This window comes from Phacochoerus africanus, chromosome 2 (genome assembly GCF_016906955.1).
Source record: "Phacochoerus africanus isolate WHEZ1 chromosome 2, ROS_Pafr_v1, whole genome shotgun sequence".
NCBI lineage: Eukaryota > Metazoa > Chordata > Mammalia > Artiodactyla > Suidae > Phacochoerus > Phacochoerus africanus.
The window spans coordinates 44,423,045-44,442,228 of NC_062545.1; the positions used below are offsets into that span (position 1 = coordinate 44,423,045).

The window sequence follows — 19,184 nt, forward strand, 5'->3', positions numbered from 1 at the left end:
TACAAAAGTAATACATAGAAATCAACTGCATTTCTACATACTAACAATGAGAGATCAGAAAGAGAAATTAGGGAAACAATCCCTTTTACCATTGCATCAAAAAGAATAAAATACCTAGGAATAAACCTACCTAGAGAGACAAAAGACCTGTACTCTGAAAATCATAAGATGCAGGTGAAAAAAATAAAGATGACACAAACAGATGGAAAGATATACCATGCTCTTGGATTGGAAGAATCAATATTGTCAAAAATGACTATATTACCAAGACAAGGAACAGAGTCAATGCAATCCCTATCAAATAGCCAAGGACATTTTTCACAGAAGTAGAACAAAATATTTTAAAGTTTATTTGGAAGCACAAAAGACCCAGAATAGCCAAAGCCATCCTGAGAAAGAAAAATGGAGCTGGAGGAATCAGGCTCCCAGACTTAAGATTATACTGCAAAGCTACAGTCATTAGAACAGTATGGCACTGGCACAAACATAGAAATATAGATCAGTGGAATAGGATAGAAAGCCCAGAATTAAACCCACACACCTACACACCTACAGTCAACTAATCTATGACAAAGGAGGCAGGAATATACAATGGAGAAAAGACAGCCCCTTTGATAAGCAGTGCTGGGAAAACTGGACAGCTACTTCTAAAAGAATGAAATTAGAACACTTCCTAACACCATACACAAAAATAAACTTAAAATGCATTAAAGACCTAGATATAAGACAAGATACTATAAAACTCTCAGAGGAAAACATAGGCCAAACATTCTCCGACATAAACCACAGCAATATCTTCTCAGATCTACCTTGCAGAGTAATGACAATAAAAACAAAAATAAACAAATGGGACCTAATGAAACTTTAAAGTTTTTGCACAGCAAAGGAAACCTAAAAAAAAAAAAAAAACAAAAAGACAACCCACAGAATGGAAGAAAATATTTTCAAATGAAGTGACTGACAAGGGATTATTCTCCAAAATATATAAATACCTCCTGCAGCTCAATACCAAAAAAAAAAAAAAAAATCAAAAAATGGGCAGAAGATCTAAACAGACACTTCTCCAGAGAAGACATACACATGGCCAAAAAACACATGAAAGATGCTCAACATCCCTGATTATTAGAGAAATGCAAATCAAAACTGTTATGAGGTACCACTTCACACCTGCCAGAATGGCCATCATCAAAAAGTCTACAAACAATAAATGCTGGAGAGGTTGTGGAGAAAAGGGAACCCTATTACACTGTTAGTGGGAATATAAATTGGTGCAATCACTATGGAAAACAGTATGAAGATTCCTCAAAAAACTAAAAATAGAACTACCATTTGATCCAGCAATCCCCCTCTTGGGCATCTATCCAAAGAAAAATATGACTCGAAAAGATTCATGTACCCCAATGTTCATTGTAGCACTATATACAATAGCCAAGACATGGAAGCAACCTAAATGTCCATTGATAGAGGAGTAGATCAAGTAGGTGTGGTATATATACACAGTGGAATATTATTCAGTTATAAAAAGGAAAGAAATAATGGCATTTTTAGCAACATGGATGGACCTAGAAATTATCATGCTAAGTGAAGTTAGAAGTGAGACACTAATATCATATGCTATCACTTATATGTGGAATCTAAGAAAAGGGTATAATAAACATATTTGCAGAATAGAAACTGACTCACAGACTGAAAAACTTACGTTTACCAAAGGAAACAGGTTTGCAGAGGAGGGATGGGCTGTGGGTTTGGGATGGAAATGTTGTAAAATTAGGTTGCAATAATGGTTGTACAACTATAAATATTATAAAATTCATTTTAAAAAGATAATGGTATCTCAGGAGGACTGTACTGTCCATCCCTTAGGCTTTGTCAGTAATCTCCCCGCTCTCAAGATCTGGTCTTTGAGATGTTTCTACTCAGGATAGCTCTGGAGTAGCCCTGGGGACTTTTCTATGAAAGAGTGAATGACTAGATTTCTCAGAATGTTTTGGGGAAAGATATTTTTCTTTAAAAATCCATTCCAAAATCCTTTCACAGGTGGCTAGCATTGTTGTTGCTTGTGCAAATCTGTGTTCTGGTTCTGTGGTTTGCTGTCTTATTCAACTAATGCTCATGGGTGCTGTGAAGTTAATATATTTTGCACCAAGCAAAGCTATCTCACTGTCATTCCTTTATGTGTTACTCATAGATGTATCCTGGAGTCATAAGATATTTTTCAATCAATAGGCACAATAAAATAGCCAATCATTTATAGAAAGACTCATTTGTGTGATGAAATGGGAGAATAAAAAGAGATATTCATCTAAAGTGAGAAGACACTTTTTCCCACATCTGATATGTCAGGCTCATAGTATATGGTACATTTTACCAAAGGATGAAACTTAAAGGTTTTAGTTTGGATCAAAGGGATTCTTTCCAAGGTATGGGAGTTATTAGACATAACAATGGTTACCGAAGATTTATGGAATGCCCTCTGACACTTTTTAAATATGGGCCCAAATTGTTGGTATAAAGGAATGGAATGATAACACAACCCCTGAGTTTGACCTATAGCTGAATAGTTTTTGTATTCCAGCAAAGGGAATTGTAGAATGTTCTGATTCAAGAAAAAAATAGAATTAATATGAAATTTACAAAACTCTAGTATATCTCATTATAAATAACCAAAAAATATTAACCTGGTTTCACTGTAACTGGAAAAATTATCAGTCAATCTCTTTTAGTCTGAAGCACGGACATAATTCAATTCTCCAAAGGCTAGGAATTGCTAGAATCATTTTTTATCTTTTGGGAAAAAAGTAGGTTGATTTTTTTGAAGACAGAAAGCTGTGATTTGTATGATGATTGAAGACTTTTATAGCCGTAGGCCTTAAGATTATTTCTTTGTAGGAAGACTTGGGCAATCTGTCAGCAAGTATTTTTAGTTCTTGGATACTTTATTATATTCTTTTCACAGACTCATTATTTTTGTTTATATGCTGCATCTTGCTAAAGATGTAGTCATCAATTTTGATCCTATCTGATACCTTTCAGCCTCTAGATCTGCTATAGAAAGACTCCACTACTCAGCTCAGTAGCATTCTCAACTCATTTGAAAAATACCTCTAAAGCAAAGAAAGCAAAAAATAGCCCTTAGATTTAACTTCTATTTCATGCACTCTATTTCATAGGAAAAACAGTCATTCCTCAGGTGTCACCTAGACAACTAGACCTAGAATTAAGACATGCATTATAACAAGACAAAGAGCAGTAACAAGAGGTTTTCATATGTCAGCTGGAAATGGGACTTCATATACACACTGTTTTATATTTTAGAAAAGTGTCAGGATGTTTTTGGCTATAATTAACAAAAATGTAATTCTAAATGGATTGAATCATTGGTTCTCAAACTTAGTGACACATTGGAGAATTTGAAGACATACCGGCGATGGGGTACCATCTGCAGAGATTAAAATTTAGCAAGAAGCAGACTGAAATGTTTAAGGAATTTCATAGATGATTCTAATATTCAGCAGTGTGTGAGAACAACCGATTTAAACAACAATCAAATTAATTGGCTTATAGCAAGCTTTAAGCAAGGCCTGCCTGGCACAGTGGCTCAAAGTTCCTTGTTCAGTAGGACCTGGAGTGTGGTTGAAAATTTGTATTTGTAGCAAATTCCCAGGTGATGCTGATGCTGGTGGTCCAAGAATCAAACTTTGAAAACCACTAGAGCTCAGTATATAGAAGTAAATAACAATAGTTTCTGTCATTTGAGGATTTTTAGGAAACAAGTACTTATATCCAAATTATACAGTACTGGGTATACTCACATAATATTTATATTTGGTGAAAGGTAAAAATCACGGAGTTTCTAAAGAAGATGTTAAAGAGAAATTTGTAGCTTAAGAATGACATATTCACCAAGGTATCCTTAAACATATATTTGATTCATCTCCTTACCTTCTTTTCTATTTAGGTAACTGCTCTAACTTTAGACCTTAGTGATGGCCTTCTGTATTGGCTGGTTCAAGACAGTCAGTGTATCCACCTGTACACAGCTGTTCTTCGGGGTCAGAGGTAAGTAATTTTTTTTTTTAACTTTAAAGGGCCACACCTGCGGCAATGGAAGTTCCCAAGATAGGGGTCAAATCGGAGGTGTAGCCACAGGCCTATGCCACAGCCACAGCAACACGAGATCCGAGCCGCATCTGTGACCTACACCACAGCTCATGGTAATGCTGGATCCCCAGCCCATTGAGCGAGGCCAGGGATCAAACCCGTAACCTCATGGATACTAGTTGGATTCATTTCTGCTGCACCACAATGGGAACTCAGTAAGTGCTTTTGAATGCAATTGGCTGAGAATAAAAAAACAACTTGCCCCTCAGTTATAAATGATAGTGCATGAGAATTCATTAATTTTCCCAATAAACCTTTACTAATTATCCACTATTTTGAGGCATTGTGCTTGTGGGGAAAGTAGGTTTGTAAATAACTATTTACTGTAGAATATGGTAAATACCATGATGAAGTATAAAGAAAGTCCAGTGGAGGCACTGAGAATGGTCTTCAAGGGCCCAGGAAATGGGTGGATGGGCTTTTCTGCCTCTTAACAAAGTAGGGTGTACATTATGGAGTTAGGCAGAAGTCATCCTATATGTCACAAATGAAAACTGGAAAGTGGAAAGGACCACATGAATTATATTCTTGATTTGTGTCCTCAACCTAAGCCCCCTGTCCTCCTGAGAGGTGGTAAACTGGTTGATAGTGTTGTTAAAATATTTCTGTCTTCTTATGTTATCGCTTAGAAAGAGATGTTAAAGTCTCAAACTATGATTATAGATTTGTCTACATTCTCTTTAATTGATGTGTCTGTGTGCTTTGTATTTAGTATTGTTATCTATATAACTATATTTCCTTTTATCACCATAAAATATCTTCATTCATCTGTGGTAATACTCTTCATCTTAAAGATTACTTTGTCTGATGTTAGGATAACCACAGCAGCTTTCTTGTGCTTAGTGTTTTCATGGTACATTTCTTCCTACCTCTTTACTCTCAATCATTTTTTGTCTTTACATTTCAAGTGCGTTTCTTGTAAACAGCATATAGGGTTTTACTTTTTCATGTAGTCTGACAATTTCTGCCTTTTAATTGGGGTTTTTGGTTCATTTACATTTAATATAATTATTGATAAGTTTGGATTTAAGTCTACTATCTCGATGTTTGATTTTCACTTGTCTGATCAGCTCTTTGTTCCTCTGTTCTACTTCTCTGTCTTTTTGAGGATGAACAAAATACTTTTAAATATTCTATTTTACCTCCTCCTATGTTCATTTATACTTTTCTTAAGGTTACTTTAGAGAGTAAAATATGCATTTTTTACATTAAACATTTTCAACTTACCACAATCAATATGCAAAATATTTTTACTTCATAAATGATTTAAAAAGTTTATGACAATATATTTCTAATTATTACCCCCCACTATTTGTGTTCTTGTCATATATTTTACTTTTACCTACACTGTAAAACCCATATTCATTATTATTTTTAAACCACCAATGGTTTTTAAGTTCAAGGAAACAATTACATATCTCAAATTAAAATATAGGACATAAAAATAATTAGAGAACAGTAGTTAGAGGGATAGTTTAGAAGTCATTTTATTTCACAGATGAGGAAACTGAGACTAGAGTTGTGCAGAAATCTGCCAATGGTCACATGAAAAATTAGAGAGATGGTTGGGGAAAGGGTTAGAATAAAACAAAAGGTCATGTCCTAGGATAGAGATTTTTAATATTGGATTATTGGGATTCATGGAGAGCTTCAGGTTGTGTATGAGTGCTTGAAAACTGAGCATCTATACTTCTCACCTAATTTGTAAAAGAATCTAATCTTATAAAGACCAAGAATTTCTGGTTTACAAAGACAATATCAAGATTATTTTTACATTAAAGTACTTTTTTTTGGCTTATGGAAAACCTTTTAATCACAGAGACTATGGAAAAGGAGTATACATACACATACATATGTATGTGTATGACATATAATTATTTATGTCAATGTATAATGCATATAAGCTTATACACACCAAATCTGATTAATCGTTTGTTTCATATCAGCTATGGCATACAACTCTGACTAGTTTCCCAACTGCGAACCATAGAAAACTGGTTTTTCCTTTCTCTGGAAATGTAAGATATTGGCAATCTGTCAAAAGAATCTGTCTGTGAGATATAGATAGTGTTCAAAGTAAGAGTTTCCTGAAGGGTCAGGGTTCACTCTCCATGTCTATACATCCCAGAGGACAGGCTAGGTGGTGCTGTTTGAAGGCCCAGCTCAAGTATTGAGAGAGTTAATATTATTGGATTTAGCAGTTAGAGGAAGGAAGTTTCTCTTTAAAAAATGCATTTCCTCTTCTCAAGGTTAATAATTTTCCTTGTATGCATGCCCAGTGGAGTGCAGCAGGACTAGACAAGGTTACACGAAGGACAGGCAATTTCACCTTCCACAGAAGTCTTTCTATCACACCAGGAAAAAAACCAAAACAAAACTGTACATAAAGACAGGGATTCCAGAGCCATCTTACAAGCAGAAATGTTTTTCCTAATATATGACAAAAATTTCTGGAGTTCCCCATTGTGGCTCAGTGGTAACAAACCCGACTAGTATCCCTGGCCTTGCTCAGTGGGTTAAGAATCCGGCATTGCCATGGCTGTGGTATAGGCCAGAAACTGTAGCTTGGATTTGACCCCTAGCTTGGGAACTTCGATATACTTCAGATGTGGCCCTAAAAAAGCCAAAAAATAAAAAAAAATTCTACTTCATTTTTAAGTTCCTTACCTTTAGTCTAGAATCAGCACTGCCCAATACAAATAATGTGAGCCACATGTATAAGTGTAAATTTCCTAGTTTCCTCATAAAAAAGTAAAAAAGATACAGGTAAATAATTAATGAGTTATTTGCATTCTTTTTTCATATTAATTCTTGGATAGCCTGGCTGTATTTTACACATACAGCACAGCTCAACTTGAACACTAAGTTTTCATAGGGAATATTTGATCTGTGGATGGATTTCATAAAATTTACAATCGAAAAAGTTGACTTAAATACCCAAGTTTTTCCAAAATACTTAAAATTTTCTAGTAAATCATACATATGATTCATAATATATAAAGCAAATGTTAGCTTAAAATTTTAACTTAATTAAGATTAAATAACATTATGAATTCAATTCCTCAATTGTAGTAGCCGCATGTCAAGCGCTGGGCAGTCACCTCTAGCTAGCGGCTACCTTATTGGACAGCAGTTCTAGCATATAGCAGTGATGAGTTTAGCTGTCTGATGTCATTCAGCCTTGTGAACTTGACAACTGGAAGAGCTGCCTTTCAAACTGCTCTTCTCTCTCCTACGTACAGCCATTCCCTTTGGTTTATTAAAGAATGAATCTGTTATCAGTAAAACAACCTATCTGTTTTGGAGGTTGAAACAGGTGCATCTGACATAAAATTCAGGCATATCTAGTCATGTCAGGACTCTGTGTACTGCACCAAAGGAGTCTAGACCCTTGCTGTCCCCTCTGCCTAAAATGGTCCCCACACCCAGTTCTCTTGGTGACTTTGTGTTCAGACTGCATGGCTTAGCTTAAACATTGCTCTCCAGGAGAGGCTTTCTTTACCCAGATCCCTTAAGGTCTCCTTGCTAAGGAGCCCACTCTACCTTTCCTTTTACAGGGCCATTCAGTGGTATAGTTATATGCTCACTACCTGCCTTTTCTGCTAGGCTCTATATTCTGTGAGGGCAGGGATTATATTTGTCTTATTTACCACTGTTTTCCTGGTCGCTAACACAGAACCACACCCCTAACATTTGCTAAACAAATGAACAAATGAGTGAACCTTAGGAGAGTAACCTCAGGGGACATATCTCATGCTTCATGGGAGGGTTTAACCTTTTAATGATTTTGTTGTTGTTGTTGAGCTTTGATTTAAATCCAGCTTTACCTACTGCTGAGGACTGAAGGGTTTGAGGTACTGACCTCCCGAAAGTAAGGAGGTCATGCTGATGTTGTGCTAAACCAGATGTCAAGAGTTTTTGGATCAGCCCAGGAGATATTTATAGGAGAGGAGTCTTCAGCTGGAAATGAGGGGGCAGTCCAAGCCAGTGGCAACTACAGGATTTTCAGTCTCACCCTCCAGGGGAATCCTCTGCCCTGAGCATTGTTTTGGGAATGCTGAACCAACCACCCTGTGTGCAAGGCTAACATGAACACAGTCAAAGGATCCAGGCTGCAGCAGCTCTGTGGGTGGTCCAGAAGGGCCAACCTTCTCAGGCCCCATGTATCCTGCTTGGGGAGCTTCCTTCCATGTGGAATTTGGTTTCATGTACCCTCACCAAGCTTACTGGAAAGTTCTAATGAGAAGTGGAAACAACAGAGGGTAAAATTAGACAAGTAGGTGAAAGTCCAAAAGGCAAACCCAATTGCTGTATTCTCAACTGAGTAGGTATGAATGAAGAGTATTTTACAAGAAAAAAGACTATAGGAATAGTACTAGTGAAAATACCTTTTCTTTATAAGGTTTACAACTCCCAGCTATGGTCCTCTGAGGTAGTATAAGTCTTCTCAGCGAGGTATTATGAAATTCTCAAAACAAGACTTTTATTCATTTTGATTTTGAGTGGCATACTTTATACTTTTCTAAAGAGGGGACTGTCAATGCTTTAAAAAGATTATTTTAAAAAGTCAAATTACCTCTCCAAAAGGCTCAGAATGATTGAGATAGTTTTTACTGATTACTGGGCAACTGGAGTAATTTTAGAAACAACCAGGCAGATTTTAAATCATTATAAAATTCCTTGTCATGGAGAAAGACCTTCAAAAGAAATTTAAACAATAGTAGACTTTTATTTGAATTCCCTGGTTGAAAAGGAGCATTTTGACTAAGCTTTGGAAGTTAGTAAGTATCATTGACACATAGACAGTTGTGAACAGTCTAAAGTGAAGGACTAAACAGCCTAGAATAATGAATGGGGAGGCAATAAGATGACTAACCATGAATAGGAGGGATGCATGACACAGTGAGGAGAAACCAATCATTAGCTTATGCCTTTGATGGAAGATACTACCAAAAATCACAAGCACTAATCTGTGTTATACTCTTGATATGTGCAATACCACATTCATAAGAAAAGCCCTAGCAAATTTGCTTTAGGTGTACTTTATGAAAAATGTAAAAAAATCAACTTAATATGGAATTGAGAATAATGACAATTACTGTTACAAAATACTTTCCCTTTATTTTCAAGGACGCACACTCATAAACACACATTCTCTCCATACTCGAATGTCCCAAGCCTTTCCCCCACTCCATTAATTGGCGTCATGTTTTAGCAGTGCTGGGGACACCACCATCACAGAATTTGCAGCCTGGAGCACTTCCGACATTTCCCAGAATGCACTGATGTACTACAGTGGTCGGCTCTTCTGGATCAATGGCTTTAGGATTATCACAGCTCAGGAAATAGGTCAGAGAACTAGCGTCTCTGTCTTGGAACCAGCCAGATTTAATCAGTTCACAATTATTCAGACATCCCTCAAGCCTCTGCCAGGTACAATATTTTATTCCTGCTTGTCCTCTCTTCTCCATGCTTTCTGTTAAATAAATGTTTATTTTGGGATTTTTTCCCTTAAGAATGATGTTTTAAGAGGAAAAAGGCTTCAGGAGTTTCTGTTGATCTGCTTGCAAGTCATTTAACTCAACCCAAATTTACATCCTAGAGCAGTTAGAAAAAGATCCTTTTTAGGATATATTGAAAGAAAGGAAAATTTCATTTTGGTTCTAATTATTAATAATTTCTATTAGTTTTCCATGTGTCTATGATGATTGATGATCATAAATTCTTTCTCTCTCATCCCATAGGGAACTTTTCGTTTACTCCTAAAGTTATCCCAGATGCCATTCCAGAGTCTTCATTTATGATTGAAGGAAATGCTTCGAGTTTTCAAATCCTCTGGAGTGCTCCCCCAGCAGTGGACTGGGGTGTAATTTTCTATAGTGTAGAATTTAGTGCTCATTCTAAGGTATGGCATTGGTTTTGGTAACTTCCATTTTTCAAACTGTACCATTTGCATCAGTGCTGCCCATGCTGCTTTGTGCTTTCTTTACTTAGCCAAGCCCATCTCCCTCCTTGTTCCTGTAGCATTTAGTTATCAAGATTATTCCTGAGGATTCTTGCTTTGGGGTTAGTGTTAAGATTGGTGCGTTAGATATACCGGTCTATGTGGAACACCTTGGAACTTGTCAACATTGGCATTTCTAAAACTACAAGTTTTAACTTTACATGTGAACCAAAGTTTGAAGACTTTATTTAATTAGGAATAAAATGTTTTATGATTCTCTGCCTAAGAAAATAATATTTTGTGCTTATATTTTAGTTCCTGACTAGTGAACAACAGCCTTTTCCTGTATTTACTGTGGAAGGGCTGGAGCCCTACGTCTTATTTAATCTTTCTGTCACTCCTTATACATACTGGGGAAAGGGCCCCAAAACATCTCTATCACTCCGAGCACCTGAAACAGGTACAGAGGTTAAAATCTCTCCTTAAAAAAGAGGCAGAATCTCTCTTTCCATGATCTAGAATGGATAATTAACACTTTTAGAAGATAACTTTCAGTTCTGTAGATGTGTTTAGATTCAGTATTCTTTCAATGACTCTTTGGAGATTAGAATAGCACCATTAAAATAAATCTGCATAATTTATTCCAAAAGAACATTTCAAAGATTTCTTAAAGGTAAACAATGATATATATATTGGTATATATTTATAATGCCAAAACATGTTTCAGGTAATTTATGAAATGCTTCATAAGAACAAAGGGGATTTAAAAGCATTAAAATTTCCTGGGTGGCAGGCTTACCAGGAAGTGTTCTCACAGATGGTAACTCAGAATCTTCTGTAGGTGAATAACTGGTATTTAAATTTTTTAAAAATTCTTTTCTTTGGAATATATTTTTAAAGAGGAAAGTAACCACATCTTTACATGTGTACATTACTTTAAAGTGTACATTTATATGTCTCACTCCCTTATTAAACATTAATTACAGCCCTCTCATGTGTCAGAGACATCATTGTGTCATTTCATTTTACCCTCACACAACCCTGAGGCAGGTAGAACAGGTGTTATTATCTTGATTATGCTAAGAGAAAATGGAAGCTCAGAAGTAGTTAGGTGTAAAATATCTAGTAAGTGGCAGGACTGGGGCTTAATCTGGACTTTTCACTCTAGTTTCATCCAATCTCCATTCAAGCATTGCAAACGTTGACAAATGATCCTATCATGTTGATTTAATTTATGTGGGACCTGGCAGGCAGTAAGAGCTCAATAAACATGGACGTCCATTCATCATTGCATGTCTTTTTACTGTTAAGATTTTATCCACAATATTTATCTGTGAGTCTCATAACAAGAACATAGTGGAGCCTCTGCAGGTTCTGGAGCACTTAGCATTTGGATCCAGGTATGCTCTCTCTGAGACTGTCTTGGATGTCAGCTTTGGTTGGATTCTTCTGTGGAAATGGACTTGACTGCATCCATCAGGGGATGCATTGGGGCTTAGGGGTCCTCAGCACTCTGCTGGATGTTGGGGGCAGTAAGAAAGAATGACAAGATTTGGCCCTTGCCTTTCGGAAATTAACAACGTAGTTGGAAATTTTACAAATTGACAAACATTTATTAAGCACTTACTGTGTGCCAGTCCTATAACTAGATTTGGGGGAATTTAATCAGGAATAAGAAAAGGTGCTTTCTCTCTTTCTATGATGAAGCTCATAAAACAGTAGAAAGATAGACACGTACGCTGCTAATGATAATAGAAATAAGACTGTGACAACTGAGAAGCAGTGGCACAGAGTGAATAAACAAGCTATGAAACCTTCACCTCTCTCAAGCTGCCTCTCAGTATTTTTAGGAGAGGGCCATGCACATAGACTGGTATGGCAGGGGAGGGCCTTTGGAGAGTGGAAACTTTAGCTGGGCTCTAAAGGATGAAGCAAGAAGAGGTATCCCATGTAAGTATAATGTAAAAAGGCCCAGGGACCGGATAATGATGTGAGTCTTGAATACTAAGGAGGAATATGATTGTAGTGATGGAGTGGGATGGGGTCTTGTGGAGAAATCCTAAGAAAGAAGAGGGATGTCTTGGATGGAATGACTTGGAAAACAGACAGAGGAATTTCTCTTGATTAAGAGAGAGAGAAATTAATTAAAGGAGTGGGAGAGGCTAAACTGCTTGGTTTTTAGTGCCTTTTTTGTTGAACTGCTGGGGAGATCTATAAAGGACATTTTCATTCATTTCCCTGTTTGATGTGTCCTATAATCTCCATATTTGGATAATAGGTTTTAGGTTTTGCCTTTTATAAAAGTATTCCCTTCTAACATTTTTTAAAAAAATATTCTACATGTCTTAAATATACTCAAATAATTATGACGATAAAATTAAAAACTTTTCTGCCTTCTCTACCTATTTCCTCCTTATGTTTAAATATGGAAAGTAAAGAAAGCTACTCTTCGAACAGCTAACAGAGTTCACGTTCATTACTATCCTTTATTTTTTTCTTGAATGTGTCATTTAACACCATGTAAGTCATGAGTAGCAATTGATAGTATCCATTCCTCATTGAGGGGGGTGAATGGCGAGAGAAATTTATGTTAAGGCTTGGGCCTGTACTGGCTCCTAGAGTTGTCCCTTTGTCCTAAAGACAATGATTGCTGAGGAACCAGATTTTAAAATGTATTTTGATATTATTTTATTTATTTATTTAAAAAAATGTTAATGGCTGTACCCAAGGCATGGAAGTTCCCTGGCCTGGGGTTGAATCTGAGCTACAGCCGCGGCAACACAGGATCCATTAACTCACTGCACTGGGCCGGGGATTGAACCTGTACCTTTGCAGCAACCTGAGCCACTGCGGTCAGATCCTGAACCCACTGGGCCAGAGCAGGAACTCCTAAATATTGCACTGTATAAGGAGAACCAGCCAGCTTCCATGTGTACAGACCACAGACACGAAAGAGGTGCCCAAGTAGCAGTAAGGAGGACTTGGGTTGGAGAAGAGGAAGACCTGCAGAAATACCAGAATAGGTTCCTGAAGAAATCTATGGAACGTTCTTTCCTGAAGCTCTTTAAGAACAGGCTAGATATACTTTAACCATCGGCACTGAGAGATCTTTATTACTATGTTGCGCCACACCTTCCTCGTGAGTGGCAAAAGTCAACGCTATATTCTCTTCTGCCCTGTGCCTCTGCCTTTCAGTTCCATCAGCACCGGAGGATCCCAGAATCTTTGTATTACCGAGTGAAAAATACCACAACAAGAATGAAGTTGTGGTGGAATTCAGGTGGAGTAAGCCTAAGCATGAAAATGGTGTGTTAACAAGATCTGAAATTTTCTATCAAATATCCAACCAAAGGGGCACAAACTCCACATTAGAAGACTGGATTGCTGTCAATGTCACTCCCTCAGTGATGTCTTTTCAACTTGAGGGCATGAGTCCTGGGTACATTGTTGCCTTCCAGGTATGAGAGTGAAAACGGGGATGGGGGAGTAGTCTTAATAGTGTAAAAAGAAGGTTGATTAAAAGACTAGGTTAAGAATTATGCTGCTCTGTCAATACTTTGAGGTTTGCTGTGATCACAGAGGTCAAGTGGGCAGCAAAGGTACAGAAAGGAGAGGGGACAGCCAGGGTAAAGGACATCTTGACAATTTTCTGGCTTCCAGATGCAGAACAAATTATTTTTTGGCTCCATCACTGTAGGCCATGCACCACGGTAGGTGCTTTTATATTCATTATTTCATTTGATCCTCATTGTCTGTGAAGAAAAAGCCTGTCCTTGGGTGGCCAGGGAGTTACCAAAGCTGCATGGCTGTGAAATGGTGTGCTATGGTCCAGCTTTTAGAGCCCTTGCCACCTATCACATCCACTGCTGTGAGGCCTCTGGATGCCTGCACTTGGAGCTGCCAAAGGAAATAAAAGCTGAGGGTCTGGGCAGTCAACAACTCTAATTTATTCCCTGGCTGCTGAGAGAGGAGGAAGTCAGAGAGAGCCAGAGTCAAAAGGAAAAAGCTACTGCCACCGACTTTGGCATTTTAAATTTAATGTGACATAGTTTTCCCCTCATGATAGATGGCTTGATGATTTCATATCTTCACTAAATACCCGGTTGGTGTTAGAGTTGGTGTTTAGAGCTATTTTTCATTTCTTTGTCGGAGGAACATAATGTTTCTGGGAGTGTTTTTTAGATTTGTAGTTTCCCAAGGATCTGTTTTCTTTTTTGTAAAATTCTACTTCAATGATAATTTTGATAATACATTAGGTCAAAAAGTTGTACATCAAAGTTAAAGATAGTACGCATTCCTATTTGTTAAGAATTATGAGTTTTCCAGTTAAATGGGTATTCTGGTTAAGTGTATTTGCCTTTATGTTTATATAGGCTCGAATCTCCATCACCACAGAACTTTGCAAAGTGATATGTGTGGTTAGGCATGAGTTTTTAACACTGTTCAGTGCAAAAAGTGAAGACTGCTTGATTATACACACACACACACACACACACACCCATACACACAATAATATGTAGAATATAGTAAAGTAGGTTTAATACTAGACGTATAATAAAAATAAGCCAGTGTTTTGTTGATTGAGAGGGCACTTGAAGATCTATCTTTCAAGGCCGTTATTATGGGTGGGGGTTTTCTTCTACGCTGTTGTACATAGGCAAGGTTTGGAAGTGGAAATAATTGTTACACCATAAAAGACATCTAATAAAAATTGTTTTAAAAAAACTTTGCTGTTAAGATGCAGCATGGCACAATGAGAAGAAAAGCATACAGACCTCAGAAGACTTGGTTCTTATGCCAGTTTCTACATATGTCATTGTGGATGAGTTAGTTACCCTAATCAAAATCTGTGTCCAGTTTCTACTCTTAGTAGTTGTCAAGATCAAAAGAGATACTATATGTAAAAGTGATTTGACCATGCACAATTCATGTTCAAATATAAGGGTTAATTACTATTTTCCTTTTATAAATCATTTAAAAAAGTACAGTACATTTAGTTACTTGAGGCTTTTAGTTGTTGATTGCATGATAAGTGGAGGTTTACCATAATCCGTAGTTTTGTTTCTGTTAAATGTTAGTGTAACTTAATTTTGGAAACAGCTAAAACTCTTTTTTAGAAATTCAGATGTTTCGCAATAGGGATTTATGCCATTACTCTGTCCTTTTTTAGGCAAAAAATCTACTGACCTGAGTTTGGGACAATATTGTTCATCTTAGTGATTTATTGCTATACACTTAGATGTAGTAACTGTTTGAAATTATTCATAATTATCTCATAATTGTGAAATGAAATATTCAACAATCAGTCTCAAGACTTAATTATTGTCACTAAGGACAATTTTGAAAGCACTTTTTTGGTATCTTTTTCTTTCTTTAGGTTCGAGTCTTCACATCCAAAGGACCTGGACCACTTTCTGACCTAGTAAAGTCCAGAACATCAGGTATTTATTATCTAAAACCTGTGCAAATAACAATTTGTGTTTTAAAAATATTTTAAAAATGTTTTAAATTTTAAAATACATAAAATATTTACAAATATAGTCTCAGGGATACCCGAGTGCTATCTCTGAGATGAAATTAAAGTCATATGAAATAAACAATTTGTATCATCGTCAAACATGCTTAAACTTAGGCTTAGAGCACCTAGGCAGCCTTGATCGAGATGGGTATAAAAGATGAACACAAAGGAGGCTGATGGATTTCAAAATGGCCCGATTTTGAATTAAGGGATTTTGCTAGTTATTTTTCTCATATTTGTTAACTACTTGCTTTTTGCTTTTAGAAATCAACCCATTTCCATTCCTCATAACTCTCTTTGATAACAAGATAGTCTTGTTAGATATGGATCAAAATCGAGTTGCATGGACATTTTCAGCTGAAGGAGACATCAGGGCCGTGGGCTACACTGCTGATGATGCAACGGGGTACTGTGCTCAATCAGACGCCCTCCTCCTTCTGAACATGCGCAATGGGTCCAGCTCTGAGGTATCTTGCCGCACCATTCTTCTGAAAGGAAGTGGAGTGTTTCCACATCACCGTGTAACTAAAACGACTGGCCAGTTGTTGAGCCATTGAGATTAGAATGGTTGAAAAGGCCAGATGTTGTATAATTAATTAGTTGCAAACGAACTCAGGTTAGGTTTCGGGCAAATGTGATTCAGGCTTAATTTAGCAATAGTTATTGGGTTTAAGGAACTCTGTTACCTGAGAAAGAGATAAAAAAAGAAGTCACAGTCCTTGAACAAACCCCGTCCAGTATTAATCTCACATGAGGAAGACGGTATTGCATAGTGATTAAGAAAGTGAGCTTTGAAATCTGACGACTTAGAATTTAATTCTGACGCTACCACATGCTAGATCTGTGACCATTAGCAACTTATTTAACCACTATGGTTGTGTAGTTGCTCATCATAGGGTGAAAATTAATGAGATAATCCATGTAAGTCACTTAGCACAACTCTTGGAATGTAGGCATTCACTGAATGCTAGCTTGTGGAGAAGACAGGCAGAAGACAGTGTAAGTGCTTTGCTGGGGGCAGGATGCAGTGGAATTGCAGAGAATGGATGCTTATTCCAGAGTTGGGGTGGGGGGGCGGTTGGTGGTAAAGTAGAAAGACATCTTAGGTACAAAGATGATGAACCAGGTGAAGGTGGGGAAATGCCAAGGGAGCAGCAAGTGCAAAAAAAGGGAAAAAAGAAAGCCACAGCCTTTTCAGGAACCTATAAATAGAAGGAGCTTGGAATGGAAGTGGGAGTAAGGGCAGAGTGAAAGGCAGATGGTAGAGCTGGAGAAGTGGAGCAGGAACCTGAATATAACGGCCTTTGTTTACTGTATTAAGGAGTTTAGTGTCAGTTTTGAAGCCAACTTGAAGCCATTCAAGAAATTTAGTGGGTCATTAACACGATCAGGTTGTGTTTTAGGAAGACCTCTGTGTTAGCAGTGTGAATAATGACTTAGAAAAAGTTAAGTCTGAGACAATCAGGAGGCCATCACAGAAATCTAGACAGGAAATGTTAGGCGTGAAATGAGAGGCAGTGAGGTGAGAGAGGAGAGGACATCTCTCTCTCTTTAAAATTGTGGAGATATTAAAACTGGGACTAATTCACTATGGGTAAGTAACAGGAGGAAGAAGTCAAGGATGAAATTGCTCCTTAGTGAGTATTGGAAAGCCATAAAAATATAAAATGCAGGAGGAAGGAGGTTTGGTGTGTGCGGTGATGCATCCTGTTTTCTGGGGTCATTTATTTGGACATGTTCAGTGGGCAGTTTGATATTTGAGTCAGCAATTCACTGAGAGATCCTGAAGATGTGGATTTGTAGCACTGGTCTAAGGATTACAGTTGAAGTCATAGTAGTTGAAATTAAATAGGAAAAATATATAATGTGAGAAGAGGACTAGTGTTACAAAGGCACACCATCCAGAGCTATTCAGGTTTTGGAATACAAAAGAGAAGTGTAGTAAATAATTAATACAGGTGATAGTCAAAAACAGTCCTCATGTTTGAAGAAAATGACCACTATCTTTTTGGCTGTGTTTTCTACCTGTTAAGATTTTCAGAGACACACTGGTTTTTGATATCACAGTTATTACAATTGACTGGATTTCAAGGCACCTCTACTTTGTGCTGAAAGAATCACAAAACAGAATGCAAATATTTGATATAGATCTTGAAAACAAGGTGAAATATCCCAGGAAGCTGAAAATATGTGACAGAAATTCAACAATAATCTCTTTTTTTGTATATCCTTTTTTAAGGTATGTGAAGTGTATCTGTTTCTATTGTGATGAAATAGATACAGACATTTAATGTAATATTTTTAGTTTAATATTAAAAGTCAATGACAGGACAAGAAGATGCTTAATGTTCTTGATATTAATTTATAGTAATTCTACATACAAATGATGAGTCCACAACCACCAATATATAAAATTAACCCATACCTACACATTAATGACCAGCAGGAAACCAAAGCATATTTTTGTACCAGCGAATTTAATATCCCCAGTTTATAAGGACAGGAAGGGGACCGAGACAGTGGTAGGAAGTGAGTAGGACATAGACAACATGTCTTGCACAGCAAATGCTATTCTGGGCTCATCCACCATTAATTAACATCCTCATGAGATGAATTTTAAGGCCTCCATTAAGCAACTGAATAGCAGCTTCTCAAGCTGGAGAGACATTTTATTTGAGCCATAAGCACGGTTATACTCTATTTTGAAAATAGATTGGTAACTAGTAGTAAGAAGCAGAAACAAACTCGACCAAAAGGGAATGGAGATGGTGTCGATGTAGAGTGTGCCAGTACATTTCACATTTAGAGCCATTAATGAGCCATTTAATAAAATGCCTAAGGTCATTACCGTCCAAAGCTTTTGTTGTAAACACATTTACTGAGAAATTGTTGCAAAATGCTACAAACTAGACTTCTCATGACCTCTTCCATCAGGTTATCAAACACTGGGACATGTTCTCTCCAAAGGTTGCATTTGTCCCCATAAGCATTAGAAATAACTGATCATCATGAGAAACTGATATTTGTAATATGTTTTACTCATTAAATTGGAAGGTCTTTTTTTTTTCCTATAGTCGTCTATATTGGACAGAGGTTTCTGATTTTGGATCTCAGATGTTCTACTACAGTATTATCAACCAGACTTTGCATCGAGTTCTACAACCCACAGCCATAACCCGTGCGCGTGGAAGGAGCCAATGTTCTTGCAATGTGACTGAATTTGAATTAGGTGGAGCAATGACTATTGATACCTCTGACCTAAAGAAACCACGAATATATTTTGTCAAAGGGCAAGAGATCTGGGCCATGGATCTGGAAGGATGTCAGTGTTGGCAAGTGATCATCATGCCTGCTCTGCTTGGTAAGACACTTTGTGTGTGTGTGTGTGTATGTGTGTGCGCGCGCGCGCGTGCGTGCACATAGATAGTCATTAGTAATGGCAGCACCTCCAGTCCTGTTGAAAAGGGGTTACATTCAACCTATACTCAGAAGTAAATATATATAACATATATTATATATATGTAAATGGTATCTGCTCCAGACCATGCCAAATGTTTTTAT

At 37.1% G+C, this 19,184-nt stretch overlaps 1 protein-coding gene across 1 annotated transcript in view; it reads left to right on the top strand.

The window, feature by feature from the left end:
* The window catches only part of ROS1 (ROS proto-oncogene 1, receptor tyrosine kinase), a 122,374-nt gene that overhangs the window by 46,171 nt on the left and 57,019 nt on the right, over positions 1 to 19,184 (top strand). The window contains exons 18-26 of the mRNA XM_047759759.1: positions 3,959 to 4,059; positions 9,377 to 9,594; positions 9,906 to 10,066; positions 10,421 to 10,565; positions 13,301 to 13,563; positions 15,483 to 15,546; positions 15,888 to 16,090; positions 17,657 to 17,862; positions 18,698 to 18,984. Coding sequence (XP_047615715.1) covers positions 3,959 to 4,059; positions 9,377 to 9,594; positions 9,906 to 10,066; positions 10,421 to 10,565; positions 13,301 to 13,563; positions 15,483 to 15,546; positions 15,888 to 16,090; positions 17,657 to 17,862; positions 18,698 to 18,984 — 1,648 coding nt within the window. The remainder of the gene's footprint in view (positions 1 to 3,958; positions 4,060 to 9,376; positions 9,595 to 9,905; positions 10,067 to 10,420; positions 10,566 to 13,300; positions 13,564 to 15,482; positions 15,547 to 15,887; positions 16,091 to 17,656; positions 17,863 to 18,697; positions 18,985 to 19,184) is intronic.